This window comes from Ammodytes marinus (assembly GCF_949987685.1).
Source record: "Ammodytes marinus genome assembly, chromosome: 11".
Taxonomy (NCBI): Eukaryota; Metazoa; Chordata; class Actinopteri; order Uranoscopiformes; family Ammodytidae; genus Ammodytes; species Ammodytes marinus.
The window spans coordinates 9,761,739-9,781,518 of NC_137215.1; the positions used below are offsets into that span (position 1 = coordinate 9,761,739).

A 19,780-nucleotide genomic window follows, 5' to 3' on the forward strand; every position below is an offset into this window, starting at 1 on the left:
AGTTAGCAAGGGCAGCAGGCCAGTTTATCGCTTATGTATGAAGGGATGATTGGACATGGCTGTATTAAATACTTTGCCTTTTGTTAATGTAGCCGATTAAACTTTAGTTTGTTGTTCATCTTCAAAGATTTGGATTATTAAACATCAATAAATAGAAGTGTAGTAATCTGATCAAACTGGCAAAACAAAGGCTCCTCAATTTTATAGTATTTTAGTTGTTCCTCTCCCTGATGAAGAACACCTGAATACACCAGTCAGTGACCAGATGGCATATTTAATTAGAGCTGAGATGGTTAATTGTCATTTTAAAGCAACCTACCCGGAAATTAGTTGCAATTTTAACTTTGTAAGACTGTAATTGGGAATGATAGAATGATCATCTTTTCTGGTGTTAACTTGTGTGTCAGATTTCTCTGTCTCCCCCTATCCCTCTGTCTGTCTTCCTCTCATCCTCTCCCTTCAATCTAACATGAGCTTAATACTTTCCTTCAGGATTAACCTAGTCATTAATGGTCCCATTTTCTTTAAACCTCTGATTTATAACGGCGTAATGGTATTTCTCTTACTAATCTCTCGCCCCATCCCACGTAATGCTTCATTCACAAAGACTTCAAGATCCCTCATGTTGGACATATATGGGATGTGGATGAAGCGTTGGACATGTTGGTCACTGGTTTTTACGGCAGGCATTAAGGGATATACTGACAGGAGCAATGCATGGTGAATTGTGGATGAAGAGACTACTTAATCTGTTGGCACTTAAGGCTGGGAAGAGGGAGAAGCAAAGAGCATGCGTGATATTAAAAAGATAATGGCAAAATGGTAACATGTTAACTTCAAAAATATGCTTCGACTTCCATGTTTTAGAGATATTTCCCTAAAGTGAGAGCATGTATGTTTGTAGTGATCTCTGAAATTCCACATATGCCCAAACCAACCAATGGTCTTCTATTAAATTTCTACATTTAATGATCAAAGAAGACTTAGTACATACATACTTACATAATATTTGATGGTGTAAATCAAGAGTAGCTGTAATTGCATGTTGCCTGTGCACAGCAGTGCGGCCTGTGTATTTCCATGTCAGAGGTGTTAGAGCATGCCAAGCATTTGGTGACACTCAACACACAGGCACGCTCTACACGGCACGGCACACACTAAGGACACATGGCTGTTATGTATGCATGCAGAAGCTGCGCATATTGTATTGTATGAAGCGAGGAATGATGGTGAAATTCTTATTGAAATATAAAGATCCTCTTCTTTGAGAAATATAAAGTGCACTAGGTCAAGTCAATTTGTTCATAGTTAGAATTTAATGAAATTTTTTTGAAACTTCTTTAAAAAATAGGCCAATTTAATTGATAAAGCACCAGAATAAGATGGATAATGTCAAGAAGGAAAATAAGCAATTGTAAAATGTATCAGGTAATGTAAACATTTTGAAGTGTGTGACGTTTCGTTTGGAGGAATGATCCTGGTGTCTTGCTCAGTTCCTATTTTCCTCTTACTGGCATGTTTTGTCATTCTTTGTGACGACTTTTCATTCCTTCAAGACAACAGTGATGGACAATAAGTCACTATGAATCATGTTGAAATTATACGTTGCTATAACGCAGACTTAACATCAGTGATAGTGTTGAGGTGTGAGTGACACTGTGATGACAGAGGAGACTGTTAGACTGGACGGGGGTTGTAGTGTTTCTAGCAGGTCTTCTTAAGGTGTTTGGCTGGTTGGTTCTTTCTTCTGGTTTTGCCTATAGAAATACAAACGCAATATAGTGCAAAAGCCAGTGCTGCTGATACAGTGCAAAGTGTTTTGTATTAAAGCAACAGGAGTTGCAAGCCATTGCATTTTGTGTGTATGACGTTTCACAGCCCATGGCTTGACTTCAGCCTCAGCCTTATGAAATAATTTTAAGCTTTTTATGTTGCTTCTTTAAACTTCTCACATACTTTTACTGTCCTTTTTGTAAATTCATCTATGAATGGGAGTGGTTGTATATTTTCTGTAATTGTTTCTGTAATATTTGGCTGGTTCAGGCTTTGTGCCAGTGACCCAATCTGTTGTACCATTACTTTTCTCAAGACCACAAGAACAGAAATATCATTAGTGGTCCAGTTCTCTGGGGTTTGGGGGTATGGAAAAAGGAAGAAGACATTTCTACATGTTGGCTACAGACCTTTTTTAGCTTAATGGTCTCTTGTAATCAGGAAATGACTTGGTTTCCAGTTAACACTGATTCATCAGTCATTATTTTGTTTGCCTACACAAGAGTGCACACAGAAACAAATAGTTGCTTCAAACAGTTGTATACATCTTATCATTGGAACAATCTGATGCTGGAATGGATGTCGTGTTTTCTCACATTTTGGCTTTGGGTCAGAGTTATTTCTGGAAAAACACAGTGGAAGGGGAGGAGGAGGCGGGGGAGTGCACAATGTTGTTGGATAACTGCTAGTACAGATTGGCCCTGTTGAGTTTATCCTTAGTGTCTCCGGACGCTAGGCTAAATTTAGTCTGGGCTTTTGATAATTCAGTGGATTTTGGTTTTTAAGCCTCTATTATGAAGCAGCATATCACAGCTTCTCTTACTCCAGCTCTCAGCAGCTCCAGTGCTGAGTTTTACAAAGTGCTTTTTGCAAGCAGAAGAGCGTAGACAAAATGTGCAGAGTTAGCTGTGTGTCATTTCATGTCAAACCAAATGTCCTAGGAGGAGAAACGCCACCTCCCTCTCTTCTTCTCCTCTCTCTTTTGCTATCTCCATCGCTTTCCATCGTCTGCTCTCATCCTTCCTTCACTCCCTCCAACCCCCACTCTTTTTCTCTTACTCTCTCTCAAACACACGCACATACACCGACGCATTTGTTATGGAGGCAAAAAAAATGCTTGCCTCATCATTTTATTTTTGGCGTGCATAGTCCTATTTCTGTAGTGAAATAAAGGACAGCGAGGCAGAATAGAGAATGCGCTGCCTCTTGTAGCATGGCGACGTAGAATCACAACTGCTTTACTTTTGATTGAGAGAAGATCTCTGGAAGAGGGGAAGGAGGTCTTTGTGGCAGCTGTGAGGATCACTGAACTTCTCTACCTTTGGGAATTATTTGGATTTAACAAAGCTGGAATAACACTGTGGCAGGATCTGAGGGATGACGGAGGATCATGTGAATTTTTGGGATGATTATATGCTGTGGCTCTGTTGGTTTTCCCATGGATTTTTTTTAGATGTTTGTCTTTTTGCATTCGTCTTGATTTAAGACAACGGGGGACTGTACAATATTGGTTTTAATCGGACAATGGACCTACTCTATGTGTGGATATTGGTTTTGTATTTTCCTTTGTTAAGATGCTTTTTGGATGTCTGAGAAATTATGACAGAGTTCTACTTGGTACAGTAAAATCTTGGCATTCGGATGTGCTTTTGTCCTCCTGTGCTCTTAATTGTAAGAGCTTGATACATTGATACAGATTAGCATGTCGCCACAGTCTGATATACTCACCTCCTCTCTCTCTCTCTCTATTTCTCTCCATCTATCTCTCTTTCTCTCTCTTTCTGTTGTTTGCCTCTCTTTCTCTCTCGCTTTCGTCCCTCGTCTACAGTCTGACAATAACGCCAGTTACCTGCGAGCCGCCCGGGCAGGGAACCTTGAAAAGGTCCTTGACTACCTCAAGTCTGGGGTTGAGATCAACATTTGCAATCAGGTAAGTTTTTTCTGAGACTGTTATTAAGAATATGAAACATTCATGTGAGTGTCTTTACTCCTTGGGGTAATGTTTCTACACACATAAACATGCATGCACCATACTGCTGTGGGCTCATGTCTCACTAAACTGTTTTCAAGCCATTTATGAAGCACAATTAAACATCACCTTGTGGTATATCCTAGTGCATGAGATGAACCAACTCCACTTAATATATCTCCTTCTCAGAATGGTCTAAACGCTCTCCACCTAGCCGCCAAGGAGGGACATGTAGAGGTTGTTGCTGAGCTGCTGAAGCTTGAAGCCGCTGTGGATGCAGCCACAAAGGTAAGGCCCACCCCGTCACCTATATTTGGATCCAGCACATAAAAAATGCCGCCACTGTAGGAGTAAACAGCACGCAGTTACAGCACGACTACTTTAAGTGGGGAGCCTCCGTTAGGGTTTAATATTGGATCAATATTTAATGATCCCTGTGGGGGGCCGCTGCCGGAAAAAGTTAAAGATTTTATCAACAAAAAGAAAGAAATTAATGCATGTCAGAATGAAGCAAAAGAAGTTCAGTATAATAAGAGTAGAATGTGTTAATTGGAAATATATTTAAAAATAAAAAGGTTGGCAAAATCATCAGCAGTAGTGTCATACGTATTTTATATACAGTTTTTGTGATACATCAGGGGAGGGGCTCTTTCTTTGAAGCATCTTCACTCTGATGCTAAAAGGAGTTGAGAGGGAGCACTGTTGAGAACGTTATCCAGATTTGAGCCCTGAAGGCTTTCAATGCCGTTTAGTCGTCTGGTTCAGCCTGTCCGCCACAGGCCACGTGCCTACTGCTGCCGACACAAACACGGGACACAATGAAATATTCAAGATCGAGGCGAAAATCTTCCTAATTAAAGCCTTTCTCTAATGTGACCCGAGGATGCTGCAGGATTTAGTTTGATATCTTGGAAATCCATTGCCTGCACCCATGAATAGGCTATCATGCAGCCAGTAGAGACAATCAGGCAGTTCCATTAAGGATACCTAGATTTTTAAACACAGAGTTTAATATAGTTTGTGAGGTTGTTGAATGCTAAAGTTAATTGTTCATTCAGCCCTGATGTTGTACTGCTCTTGTTGTGGGAGAATTAAACAAGAAGCCTTGTCCTCGGTTCATTAGCCCCTTAGTAGCTCTATAACAATTTCGACCCTTTGTGAGGCTCCTAATGTTGAGGCTGTCAGGGAGATGTTGATTTCACTTTGTTGTCATTTATTGGGCTGTAGTTTTTGGTTATTTACGGGATTGTTTTATATCTGTGAAGCTCTGGTGTTCAGTTTGAGAAAGCCAGAAGAGTTTTTTCACACAATTTCTTTTAGGCTGTGGATGTGTGTACGTCTGCGAGACGTTACGTTTAATTTACCACTAATTTGTTTTACCAAATACATTTTCAATGAAATGTAATTGTTTGGATCATGTTCAGTGCAAATGTTTTTTCCAGTGTTGCGGTTTTGTAGAAAGGTGGTCAGGGTTGGTTCTTGGGCATTCAAAGCAGGAAGTTTATGTTCCGCTGTGATGTGTCTCGAGCCTGAAGTCACTGTTGACTTTTTCAATATTTAGCTATCATTTTGCCTACCCTAAAAGGACAACTTCTCTGATTTTACACATTAAAGTTTCTTTGTGTTAAGTCATTTTTGTCTTAAGAAGCAATGGTTTGAAATGTGATAAATGACCTCAGGTGATGTCTCTGAAGGTAGCTTATGTTGGGTCTGTAGTCTACAAGATAAAAAAAAAATGCAGTTTGTGCAGCAAGAAAGAAGTACGGACCACTTCTTTCCTTTTAGCCAGCTCCCCACCTCACCTCTAATTAAGACTAGGAGCCAAAGCTTCTTTAGCTACTACTGGCATAACACACTTGTATTTCCGACCAAACTGCCAGTGATTGAGTTGTATTGTGGTTAGTATAGGAGCAGGTTTTGAGAGGGAAGAAGAATGCATGGAATAAAAAATAAGTGCAAGTCGAAATCGGTGGAGTACTCTTTTGATGAAGTGCCGAGAACATAGCCTTAACAACGTTTTATCATTCTCTACTTTTATTGTAAGAGCAGATTTTGTTTAGGGATGACTATATCTCTTCAACATTATCTTACTTCAGTATTTCCAACATTATACTAAGGTTGAGTCCCAAAAAAGCTGAACCTTGTTAGCTTTAGGAAATTAGTACACTGTATATTGCTGAGCTATTGCATTACATTACAATATATTACACACCGATGATCATGACATTGTGTCCAGCCCCTGTAGACAATGCATTATATGAATATCTTTGCTATAGTACAGCAAATGTTAGAACAAACCAATATTAATGTCTGTAACAAGCATAATCAGTGATTGCAAGTCAACCATGATGTACAGTACATATGACAGATGATCACAATTGTGCAAGAGCACTTGTGGTGTATAACAGTATCACAAGGCCAGGAGATAGGCTGGGGGTCAACTCTGCCGTCACAAGGACCTACACAGGTTCATAAAAAGGCTCCTGTAGTTTTATTTATGTCCCAGGCTCAGCTCATTTAGGTGTGGGACACACGGCAACGGAAGTGACACATTGTTGGCAGCGCAGGCAGGGGGATGCCGGAGCTGGAACGCCAGCAGTGTGGTTGGTGTGAGGGGATTCAGTGGGCACATTGATACTGACAGGGATATATGCAGACCATAGTGATTAATTGTCACACAACACACACACACACACACACACACACACACACACACACACACACACACACACTCCACACAAACACACAAGCAATACACTAGGACAGGTGGAGCAGAGCCTAACACACATTCCTGTGGTTGTTCCATGTAATCCAGAAAGGAAACACTTCTCTGCACATAGCCTCGCTTGCTGGCCAAACGGAAGTCGTCAAGGAGCTGGTCACTAATGGAGCCAATGTCAACTCACAATCTCAGGTGGGATATGCTCAACATGCACACACACATACACATACACACACATGGGGCAAGCATGGACAATATCAAAAAAGTCGTGTTGGTCTACAGTACATTTAGAGGACCTGACACTGCTGTGATGCACACATTTTGTTTGGATGATACCCAATCATTAAGTCACTGACATTGAGGGAATCACTCAGGGAAGATACTCGTTTGCAGAACCTGGCAACAAGCCAACTAGGCCTTTGTCTCTCCCAGAAACTGCTTTCCTTGCATTTTACATTTAACTCTTAACAGATCAAGGTGAGAGTAATATTTATTTTTCTCTGATCTTATCAAACCCTCGAACAGCCACTGTAGACGTCTTACAGTCAATGAGCTCTTTTTGTTTGGCTTTCTATCTCTCTGAGGATTTTCAATTACATTAATATCGGAAGGAATAAGGGACATTTAAAAAAACAACAATTCGGATCACATGTTGTGTATTTTTATGATGCAGTTTATATGCAAAATAAAGGAAAAGGGCTGCAGTGGCCGATGATGAAAAACATACCAAATATATACATACAATAAAAGATAACTGACATGGAAAATAATTATCCATTTTGCAACCTGTTATCTTAACATGTTTATGTTTGGGTCCATTTTACAGAATGGCTTCACTCCTCTGTACATGGCAGCCCAGGAGAATCACCTCGAGGTGGTACGGTTCCTTCTGGAGAACAGCGCCAGCCAGAGTATGGCCACTGAGGTACTGTACCTGTGTGTGCTCAGTTGCGTGTGTCTGTGTACCAGTCCTGTGTCCACCTCTCTAAACAGTCATACCATTACAGAATGTCTCCATGCATTTTTCTTTGCCTCAGTCATGTATGGTCTTTACATCTGTTGTACTAACCACCTTCATCTCCCTCTCATCCTTTGTCTCCTTCCCTACCCCACTCACTGTGCAACCTCCTGTGTGTCCGTCCTGTCCTTCCTTTACTGTCCTGTCTCTGCGTCTTTTCCTGTCTCACACTCTGGCTCTGTTTACCTCTCTCTCTCTCTTTCCACCATCCTTCTCCTCCGCCCGTCCTCTCTACTCGTCCCCCCCGCCTCCCCCGCCCCCCATCTCTTCATGAGGGACTGGGCAGAGCTTCATTGATTGGTAGTGTATGGTGGTGGAGGCAGAGTGACCTTGAGTGGGTCACAGATGAGGTCCGCTCCGCTCGCTGCCTCTCCTCCACTACTGCTGCTCCTGCTGCCACTGTTACTGCTCTGATTTACGTTGCTCAGTCTGTGGAACCACACACACACACACACACACATTACCAGTCAGCACACGTACACACACGCGCGCACGTGCACATACAGAGATAAAGAGCTGATGTGGCTAATGGAATACCCCACAAGTCCACAGTCCACTGGTTTACATCTATGGGCTACATGGTAGGACACGGGAGGGATGCCCTTCAGGACAAGCATACACTTAGACATAGAATATATTTGCACACGTGCAAAGACATATCTGTTCCTGAATGCAGGCGTATATGCAGGTACACTAATACTTCACTGTACAAGTGCATTCAAACTTGCAGTATGCAGAAACCCACTGTTGTTGCGAGGAGCTTTCAACTGAATTATGCATCACAAGGGAGATGATAGGAGCCACTCCCGTTCCATCTTTCATTATGTAATGCTTCGAAATGTACAACTACAGTAACTTCCACATTTGTTTGACACATGGGCTATTAAGTTATCAATTACTTTTGTAATTGCTCTTAGCAGGTCAGATTGTCTTAAGGTTGAACTCCAACATTTCATTTTTCAAAGTATCCAGAGTATTATTTTTTTTCTAGAGCTTGTAAAGAGATTTATAGCGACGATATAAATTTGAATCTATGTAAACTATAGTTACATTCATGAATTAATCCCTGGCTTAACAATAGATGGAGAATTATAAAACATAATGGTGTTGCCCCTATGTTTCCCACCAAGTTAGCCTTTTTAGTGAGCCTTTTTTAACCAAATCAAATTCTTCTAGTACCCAGACCATGCCTACACTCTAAAGAGAATTGCTATTTTTTTTAGTAGTTTGTGGATCTCAGGGGTCTTGCATTGCTTTCCTTCATCCCTGCAGAAAAATATTAATTAAGCAAAATGTAATATTGGTGAACAATCTCTTCATAACTTGCTCCAAACCTACCCATATCATCCATCCAGTCACACCTTCCATCCCATGTGAGTTCCGTCACCAGTAAAGCATTCCAGTGCCCGTCCTACCCCAGTGACCCTTCTCTCCCCTCACATTTAGGATGGCTTCACCCCTCTGGCTGTGGCGCTCCAGCAGGGCCATGACCAGGTGGTCTCCCTGCTACTGGAGAACGATACAAAGGGTAAGGTACGCCTGCCTGCCCTGCACATCGCTGCACGCAAGGACGACACCAAGGCCGCGGCCCTGCTCCTCCAGAACGACCACAACGCCGACGTTGAGTCCAAGGTGAGTGACCATGCTGATGTTGCCGGCAGTCGCTGGTGGTGGCTCTTCAGTTGGTTACTTTGTTGTAGTTCATTTCTTTGATTCTTTGATTGTTTCTTGATTATTGGGGACTTTGGTTTTCTTGGTCAGTTTTTGTTTCTTGCTGCCTTTTTCTTTCTTTCTTTCTTGGTTGAGTTTTTGCTTTTGATGCTCTTTTAGGCAGAAAGGGAAAAGGAGCAAAAGTACATTCTGTATATGTTTGTTTTGTTCTATTGATTCCTGATATTGAAAAAAACAATTACGGTATGCTTTTCAAAATGTTATACTGTAACATTTCTGATTGGATTCACACGAACTTGTGAGGGTACCATATGATAATGTTGGAAGAGAATTTTAGTTTCAGAATATAATTTTAAAACTTTAAATCTTTTCTTCCTGAAAAAAAAAAACACAAGTATTCTTTAGAGCGCCCTTATCCCCTGTTCTCTCTGCTCCTCCTTTATGTGTCGGTAGAGGCCTTTTTCTGTTTATTTTTGCTCACTAACTGCCCATTCTCTCCTCTCTTGGCTGACTCTGTAGATGATGGTGAATAGAACAACAGAGGTACCCCTCTACTCTGTATGTTACGTAGTCTCTCCATCGCAGATCATAAAACTGTGAAAAAAACAACAAGCACTTCAGTGCCCCTGACTTGATGCAGTAGTGTTTCTGAAGCCCTTTAGCAACTCCCCCATTTAAACTCAAGCTCATCTTCCTCTCCATTGCTTCATTCATGTAGTGGATATCTCTAGTCTTAAAGAAAATCAGAGTCATAGCGCATGTTTCCCTAATAATGAATTAGGAAATCCTGAGGCTGGGGGCTTGGGTATAAAGGTTATCCTTGAATCTAATAGTTTCATGGTGTCCAAAGCTTAAACTCTGTCTGTTATTTTTTGCCAAATTCTTTGAAATGTTGTCCTGACATAGTCTGTCCATGAAACTTATTAAGACGATAACCTGTGTAAGCATGAAAAGTGGTTATCATGCATTGAAAAGCAACGGTTTGTCCATAACCTGCATGGCAACCTAATCCCCATTACGCTGTAAAAGAACCCAGCCTTCTAGCAACTTATATTTAGTCTAATTAGTTTACTAATCTACCCTTTATTGATTTTAGTACTTCTAATCCTGAATATTTGCACCGAAAGCATTTTGCATGGGACCAAAGCATCAATCAACCACTACACTGCTTCTATTGTTACAAGGGCCCCTTTGTCACACCAAAGCCAGGTCCACCTCCTGTGCGGGCCTGTTTTGGTTGGCATTGTTTCTAGCTTTTTGCAGGCTGACCAGGTATCTGGTATGATTGATCCAAAACTGGCATTGTTGTTCTGAGGCTCCCGCATCGTGGTAAACAAATTTGCATAATACTCTGAAGGATGATGGAAGAAAGTTATTGCAGATTTTATTTTACCCGCACATGAGGTCAAAAATCATTTAGATTTTTGGTTACTTTATTTGATGGTGATTTCAAGTTTAAACGTATATTTTGACATGATCCATAGCTACATAATATTTTGGTTCGGATTCTTCAGACACAAGCTATCAGCAGAGTGGATACGACACCTGCTCTCCACGGGATTATTGGTTAATTGAAATAGGGATTCAAATGATTAGATAGCTTAGATTTTATTAGATTGTTTCCAGCATCCTTCTGTTACATTGACAGCTGTTGTTCACTAAGCCAGGGGTTTTGCATGGAAATGACTTTCATTCAAGATGTTAACAAATGGACATTAGGTTAATTTGCAGGACATTTTTTGCGTACCAGAAGTATGAGGACGTTGTAAATAGGATGATATGTATTACCAGTAATTACTTCTAAACAACATCAGTCAAACTGGAGTTGTGTATTAACACTCAAGCCTACATAGTTTAACCTTGCCCAGTGTGCTGTGTATGTGTTATATTTCACTTTCAATGAAAGCACATAGAAGCCCCATATGGTATACTGATTCTAAAACCCCTCTAGTTATCAGCATACCATTGGCCCCATGTTTGATGCTTCAATAATAGGGCTTTCTCTGCCACTGTGAGGAAAGTCAAGTGTTAGTGTACCACCAGTATATAGTGAAGTGTGACCTTGTCTGACTCAAGCTCTATGTAGACTGTTATAAGGCTCACAAGCTCTGACTGATTGTACATATGTGGTGTTTTTTTAATCCGTTTGTAATGTAACATATGTGCCTGTCTGTCTCGAATGTGTTTTGTGTGTGTTGTCTGGCTTTCTCCAATCTTCAGAGTGGTTTCACACCCCTGCACATTGCGGCTCACTATGGCAACATTAATGTGGCCACGCTCCTGCTGAACAGAGGGGCTGCTGTGGACTTCATGGCTAGGGTGAGTTTATTCTGCCCTCTGCTGTTGGAGAGGGGTATTACAAAACACTCAAGGTAAACAAAGAGGAACGTGTATATAAAGTGTAGTGTAATTCTACCCCCCCCCCCCCCACCCCACCCCTTGACTTTGCACATTGTGGTGATATAATAAGCAAAGTAGGACATTTTTTTATTTACTGTAATATTTACATTCTAATGCAAAAGTGGTTTCCATTAAAAATGAGTTTGTTTCCACACAAGACATTAGTCAACTGTGGTCTGTAATTATATCAGCTAGTGTCTGAAGGAGTGTTGGTGTTGGTGCAGCGTTTTGACACTGATTACGGGTTGCATCCAAATAGTCATGCTATAGCAGTGGAGACACATGGGTTTAACAATTGAGCTGTTTCACAACTGTGTTTGCCTGATACTAAAATACTATGTACTCTTAATAAGGAGAGTGTAGGGTTTTAGTTAGAGCTAACCAATTAGAAATAACAGCGTTACTTCAATTAAATGATGGTAAAATAAACATACACATCTTTTGTGTTTAGAATGACATCACACCGCTTCATGTGGCATCAAAAAGGGGCAACAGCAACATGGTCAAGCTGTTGCTGGACAGAGGGTCCAAAATCGATGCAAAGACCAAGGTAAGACAGTGGAACCAATTATCTTTCTTTCCTCTACTCCAAGAAGTTTCAAACATTGTAGAAAGGGCATGGATGATAATTTTTTGTCTCCTTTTATTTATATACACACTTGCTGTCTTTCCTCTTTTGTCAGGATGGGCTGACACCTCTTCACTGTGGGGCGAGGAGCGGCCACGAGCAGGTGGTAGAAATACTACTAGACCGTGGAGCTCCGATCCTGTCCAAGACCAAGGTAGCTACTGGGAGGATCTATTCAAAAGTCACTTTTTATGTCAGAATAGGAAAGGAAAGGTCTCAAATACAAATAATAGAATAAAATAGATCACACTTCACTTCAGGCAAGGGTACACATTGTTAATAACATTGTTATACAAATGTTCATAAATATACTAGCTTTCCTAACCACATGGACAGCAGGCCTGTTGTTGATGCTGTAGTGTTGTCGCATTGTCTCCATAACATCTGTGCGACCTCTCCAGAACATCCTGTCTGTCGCCACTGCGTAGCCCCCACAGTTTGACCACGCAGGACAACCAGTGTAACAAAATAGACATTGTTGTAATGACCTCGTTATAACAATGCTTCTGTAACCTTCTCAACAACTTCCTTCACAGTCTTTCTGTGCAGCGCATGGCCATGCCCTAACTTACTGTCTGTCTGTCCATCTGTCTATGTGTCCGTCTGCGTTGGTGTTTGTCTCTTTCTTTCCCTCTCTCTCTCTTTCCCTGACTCTCCCCCCACTATAGAACGGCCTGTCACCACTCCACATGGCCACTCAGGGGGACCACATCAACTGTGTCCAGTTCCTGCTCCAGCATGACGTGCCGGTGGACGACGTCACCAACGACTACCTGACGGCGCTGCACGTCGCTGCCCACTGTGGTCACTACAAAGTGGCCAAACTCATCGTGGACAAAAAGGCCAACCCCAACGCCAAGGCTCTGGTAGGGATGAAGGGGTGGGAGGGATGGGGGGCTGAAAGCGAAGCAAGACATGGTCTTGTTGCACAAAGCATCCATTTAATATAACATAAAATATAGAGGTGCATCTCAAAAAATGTTAATATCAATGAAACTTTAATTTAATTAAGTTATGTAATTTAAAAAAGTGAAACTTTCATATAATCTAGATTAATTACACTTAAAGTGATTTGAATCCATAATAAACATAGAACATTAACATAAAGGTTATAAAATAGCGTACAGTCTAAATTGATATTTAAAATGATAGAGTATGAGAGTAACCAAATGTTGAACATGATCAGAAGGATAAAAGTTGAAGGTTGATAATAGACTATTAGTGATATCGTTAGTGGCAAGTCGCTAAAAGACATTTGTCAGTGTTAAGTGTTTTTAATGTTTAGCAATTGTCTGTATAAAATGTCTACAAAATGTCTTGCTTGTGAAAAAGAAGGGTCCCTTCATAAAGAACAATGAAATAATTAATACGAAAATACTATTTTACCACTGCATTGTGTGGTATTTGTTTACGGAAGCCATTGTATTAAATCTGTGGTGCACAATGAGCCAGCCACAAAGAACTTTATGAACTTCTTTCAAGAAAAACTGAATTTGAGAAGGTGAACTGAGAGGTATGTGTATTTCTCCCCCTTGTGGTTTGCAACTGACATTTTCTGTAGCACTTCTGTTCACAGATCATTTGGCCTCCTCTTGTCAGCCTTCTTGTAGGAGCCACACAGTCACACATGTTTAGTGACTGTGGAGAGCTTATCCCTCATTGAATCAGTCGGTGTCAAGTCACTCGAGTATGGACTTCACACTGAAAGTTTTGTCCTGTCTTTCTGTGTGCAGAATGGTTTCACTCCGCTTCACATTGCTTGCAAGAAGAACAGGGTGAAGGTGATGGAGCTGTTGCTTAAACATGGAGCGTCTATTCAGGCAGTCACTGAGGTACCACACCACTGGACTGCATTTTCATTTCTCTGCTTGATCTCCCTTGAAGCACTTATCACTAGAAATTGTTTCATTCAACTATACTGACTTCTTTTTCTGTTTTGAGCAGTTACCATTTTATACATTGTGAATTGCCTTATAATAGTTCTTGTCCTTCTGTTTATATTTAATTTCACTTCTACATTAATTAAGAAGGTGAATTGACAACTTTGCTTAGGTTTGATTTGTATTGTAGTGTTGATGGTAATGACCCTATCTGTTTCTCGACAGTCCGGCCTGACACCCATCCACGTGGCAGCCTTCATGGGCCATGAGAACATTGTCCATGCACTGACAAACCACGGAGCATCACCCAACACAACCAACGTAGTGAGTGGATACTTTGTTATCACAATGTTACACAATATATGTTTTTTGTATGTAGGTTCTCTTCAGAGTTCAAATCAAACATTATTGCAAATGAAAAACTTCCACTGACCGTCTGTGGATGTGTCTCTTAGCGAGGTGAGACGGCCCTCCATATGGCAGCCAGGGCAGGCCAGGCAGACGTAGTCCGATACCTGCTCAAGAACGGGGCCAAGGTGGAGACCAAGTCCAAGGTTAGAACGCTGAAATTCATCATCAATCACTGAGCCAGGGAAACAGACAAACAAACCGTGATAAAATGCTGGGCCTAAAGTCACGTTCTCCTTCTCCACAGGACGACCAGACAGCGTTGCACATCTCCAGTCGGCTGGGCAAAGTCGACATTGTCCAACAGTTGCTGCAGTGCGGCGCCTCTGCCAATGCTGCCACCACCTCAGGCTACACCCCCCTTCACCTGGCTGCCCGCGAAGGACACCAAGATGTCGCTGCCATGCTGCTGGAGAACGGAGCTTCACTCTCGTCCTCGACTAAGGTTAGTGGAGGATCCTATTTCCTAAATGATCCTAAAGACGTTCAGATGTGTAAAACCAAAATTCACATTTGAATTGTTTTAGTGCCATATTTCTCCACTAGTGGGCACCAGCCCTCGGTTACGAAAGCCTCTATGGTGTTGTCTTATCATGTTTATTAGTCAGAGATTAATGCTTCTTAAAATATTATAAGCATTTACAGTATCCCGTTATTAGACCAATGTCCTGCCTATACACAGCTCACAAATCTGAACCAGTGACACATTGTGGAGTCACATCATTCCTACGATGTTCACACATATAGGTCAGTGCTAGCCCACTAATTTTTTTTTTATCCCATGCACTCAGCCATTGCTGGATAATGTCAAGTACAAATGAAGGACAAAATGTGATGTAGTGTACAATTTATGGAACTGGTTCGTGCATGTGTGGTATATGTTGCTTGGAGCTGTCTTCCAAGGTGACCTCTGTTAGTGGAACAGATTAATGAAGGGTAAACCCCATGGTGCAAATGCTCTCTCTCTCTCTCTCTCTCTCTCTCTCTCTCTCTCTCTCTCTCTCTCTCTCTCTCTCTCTTTCATTCTTCACAAACACACACACACACTCACACAGCATCTTTTGGGACATCACTATAGTGAGTGGTTGAAATTATGTCACAATTATCTGAGAATTTAAGCCAGAATTTTAATCACTTGTAAACAATAAGATGCCTACATTTTAAGACCTTTAAAAGTGCACCTTTTTTATTCAGCAACCTATCTTTACCGTATGAACGCTGACTTAGACCAATCTCACAAAGGAGGTCATGTGTTTCAGAGCGTTGAATTAAAATCTGTGGGAGTCCCACATTCATCTGGAAAATATGACCTAATGTCTTTAAATAACTTCACATACTCACAGGAAGGAAGCCAAGATTAACATGATCACATTATACAGTAGCCATTTATAGATCTGGAATATGTGAGGAAACAATGGCCTTTGGATTAGTCACTAAGGGTATTACCTACCTTAAAACAATCTTAAGGGCATGTCTTGCTATAACTGTAACGCTAATCATCAATTTAATGAGAATTAGTTTTTGATAACATGTTATCTATTTTGATTATGGACTTTATGGGCTTTGTATGGGTTGATAGGAAGCATAATCTTTCAGTTTAAGTTTTTTACAGTTAGTTCATATTTCAGCTGTCCTGCTACAAACACATAATGTGAACAAATCTTTGATTTCTTAAGTTGCTTAAGATGCATACTGTCATTCAGAGGGGTTATTTTCAACTATGTGGGAAACTATGTTGTTATAAACAAATGCTTGACCCCAGGCCAGAAAGGGCTGAACTTAATGCAAATATTTGCTTCCTGTTTTAATACCCTTCTCTCCATGCTCTCCATCCCTCCACTGTCTTTGATTTTAATTGTGCATTTTATTTTGTCTTCAGCAGAAGGGCTTCAGTCCCCTGCATGTGGCAGCAAAGTACGGCAAGATGGAGGTGGCCAGTCTCCTCCTGCAGAAGAGGGCTGAACCTGATGCTGCTGGAAAGGTGAGGTGTTTTAAATAAACATAAGAGGGACCTGATGTACAACACATTAAAAGGGGTCAATTTGATTCTTGACCAACACTCAATAATTTCTATTCTGTCTGAGGAGGGAAAGGCCTGGCACAGAAAAGCTCTTTTCATATTAGGCAGGAGATTACACCCTTAAGTAGAGCGCAGACCAAGGAAGGAAAAAGGAGATTAAACTCAAATTTTAGGTCAGAGCCATAGTTTTTAAATAATCCTTCAAAATTCCTGTGATCATTAAGGAGATGAGGCTTAAGGCGAAGTAGCAAGTAGCATTGATGGCAGCTCTAGAAGATAATAAAAGAATAAAACATCAAGGTGAAAGCTGCTGTTTTCCTGATGTTTCGTACAAATGATTATTACGGATTTGAGATTTAAACGTCTGGTGAGATCCAGCGAAGAAATCAAAATGTATTCAGATAGTGTGACCGCTTATCATTCTTAAACTCCCTCCGTCGTCTCTCCCTTATCCAACCTGTCTCAGAGAGTAAACAGAACCTTTTCGGAATTGTAATTTCCAAGCTGCAGCTGGAAGCAGGTTTAGGAATGAGCCCAGTACAACAGAGCAAAATGTCCCTCTGAAATCGGTTTGATTGTAACTAATACTGAGTCTAAATACAAAGTAGAATCGGGCTTTTATTGCAGTTTCATTACACTAATTTGAAGAAGAAAGGCACATAACTTAATCACTGCAACTCATGAGATTATTGGGATGTACTTTGAACACGTTTTCTGAGTATATTCAGGTATTTGTTAAATGTGTGGGACATTCCTGTGGCTCAGTGAGCTTCCCAGTGACTCAGTCCTGGTAGCAGAGTCCAGGACGGGATCTTATAACCAGAACAATAACAACAACATGCTGCTGCTGCTGCTACTGCTGCTGCTAACACTCTGACACTACCAATGTCTCCTTTAACTGCTAGTGTTATTGGAGTGCAATGCTACATCAGTGTTTCTTTGGGGGTTGGATTAGGCTACTTAGGCAAACTCAACAAATGGCCGTCTCTTTGGAGATACATTCGTATGCAATTATCAGTTTTGATAATATAATCCTCCCCTGCCATCTTCTGCCAGATGTCAGCACGAAATTGACGCTCTAAGCCGTTTCCTGTACTAACTTTCTTTGACGTCCATCTTCCTTCATGACTTAACATTCTCTTGGTTTGGTTATTTCATATTACTAATGGGCTTGTTTGTGCTTGTGTGGGTTCACTGATCTTCTAACATGGTGGTGTTGCATGCGCGTGTGTGTGTGTGTGTGTGTGTGTGTGTGTGTGTGTGTGTGTGTGTGTGTGTGTGTGTGTGTGTGTCTATTTGGATGTGTGTGGCTGTGGGTGTTTTAGAGCGGGCTAACTCCACTGCATGTAGCTGCTCACTACGATAATCAGAGAGTGGCACTGCTGCTGCTGGATCAGGGAGCTTCTCCACACGCTGCCGCCAAGGTATCCAGACACACACACACACACACACACACACACACACACACACACACACACACACACACACACACACACACACACTTCAATGTGGCATATGGCATCAGTGCCATCTCATCCATTTACAATTTCTGAATGTTCATCTGTTCAATATAATAATGTTCACCCATTTTCTCCATCTTGTCTTTGATCTTTTGAGTTAATGTGCAGCTTCTTCTTTGAGCTCTGTTTAGTGTTTGAAATCACTTAGACAGCCAGAATGTAGCTCACATCAGCATATTGGGCTTGGTGGTTTACAGGATTCTAGTGTAGATATGTACACTAGACATACTGTATGTAAATAGCACATGTGAATGAACTGGTTATTTGTAAATTAATCCAGAATCTGACAATACTTCAAATCCCCCGCTTTTGTGAAGTCCAGAGCTGTACATTTTGTGTGTTCCCAATGAAAAAGCAAAAAAATAAAATAAAAAAAGCATAATAAATGACACACACAAACCCACATGGTCAGTGACATATGGTAAAGCTATGGTGGTCATTCTGCTGCTAGGCTGTAGTAGTCTGTCAAAACACCATAACAACTATGAGCAAAATGGCAGAACTGGCATGCTAGATATGGCAGGAAGTGCCTGTTTTTGGCTGGAGTGTTTTTCTTGCTCACTACCTTATCATTGTGTCACTGGCTCCATCTCCTGTTAGCTCTGCCTCCCTTAATCCGTATCGGTCTGTATTTATTCCTTTACTTTTCCCGCCTCCCTCCCACACTCATTTCTCCCTGCCTCTCTTAGTCTCAGTTTCTCCCTCTATAAATAGTTTTCCCTTATGCTGGGTGCTACAGTTGGAGTGTTTGGTCTAATTTAAGTTATTTTCAAAATGTCTCAATCTGTGCGTATTAAATACTTATCAGAAGTTTTTCCAAACACAATTGTGGGCAGAGAATTATCACAGAGTTGTGGCATAATAAAAGGTGCATTTGCATCTCTCTAGAACTAACGTGTGTGACTTTAATAGAGATTTCAGTATTGAAGATCATTTTCCCACCACCAGACAGTGACAGCGGCGACACAGAAACCATAAAAATATACTTTATGTCACTCTTTCCTTTTACCCCTCTGTGGACCTCAAGGCTGCCCAGAAAGTGTTATAAAGCCCACCTACAGCTCAAATCACCACTCTTTGTTTTCTTAACAGAGACATGTATTTAAATGTCGTCTTTAGTTTAGTGCCATTTCGCTGGTCCTCTCCATGGTGACCAAAGCGAGGAATGTCAGAATGGCGACTGTTCCCCTGCTTATATAATGTTGTATGTGTTCAGCTGGCTGAGGGCCATTTTATCTGAGATCTCCTATGTTCATTCACTCCTATCACTGAAACATGTCAAATCATCATTGGTGGGTTAACTGATGTTTCCATGTTTGTACTTCAAACAGTGTTCTTTGGACGGCAGACTAAATGTTTTGGGTACTACAGCCTTCATCAGTTCACAGCTGAGACCATTCTGTTAAATCCAGTTAGCAGACTGTAGATTTGGTGTCATGGCTAATGTTAAATGTGGTCAAATGCTGCATGATTCAGGATTAGGTCCTTCAAGTGAAAAGAAAATAATGTTGTGTATTGTTATTATTATCAGACTTTTAGCATTGAATGAAAATGATAGCCTGGTCTAACGGTAGTGGCCACCCTACAACCTTGCTTGTACCTAAGTCTATAATCTAAACAAATTCCATTTTGATCCTGATTGAAAATACAATACATTAAGACACCTAATGAAAAATTTGCCTGTTTAATGCAAAACTGAGTACAACCAGCCTTTTGTCAATGAAATAGATGCAATTATCAAATCATCCGACCTCCTAACCCCTGTGTCTCT

General features: G+C 41.0%; 1 protein-coding gene across 1 annotated transcript in view; it reads left to right on the forward strand.

Moving 5' to 3' along the window:
• The window catches only part of LOC307257156 (ankyrin-3-like), a gene marked incomplete at its 5' end in the record, with an annotated part of 90,316 nt that overhangs the window by 25,183 nt on the left and 45,353 nt on the right, over positions 1 to 19,780 (forward strand). Inside the window, 16 exon segments of the mRNA XM_080036302.1 lie at positions 3,602 to 3,703; positions 3,932 to 4,030; positions 6,558 to 6,656; positions 7,291 to 7,389; positions 8,929 to 9,114; positions 9,673 to 9,696; positions 11,374 to 11,472; positions 12,005 to 12,103; positions 12,237 to 12,335; positions 12,850 to 13,047; positions 13,915 to 14,013; positions 14,287 to 14,385; positions 14,517 to 14,615; positions 14,717 to 14,914; positions 16,352 to 16,450; positions 17,815 to 17,913. Of these exon segments, the coding sequence (XP_079892428.1) occupies positions 3,602 to 3,703; positions 3,932 to 4,030; positions 6,558 to 6,656; positions 7,291 to 7,389; positions 8,929 to 9,114; positions 9,673 to 9,696; positions 11,374 to 11,472; positions 12,005 to 12,103; positions 12,237 to 12,335; positions 12,850 to 13,047; positions 13,915 to 14,013; positions 14,287 to 14,385; positions 14,517 to 14,615; positions 14,717 to 14,914; positions 16,352 to 16,450; positions 17,815 to 17,913 (1,797 nt within the window).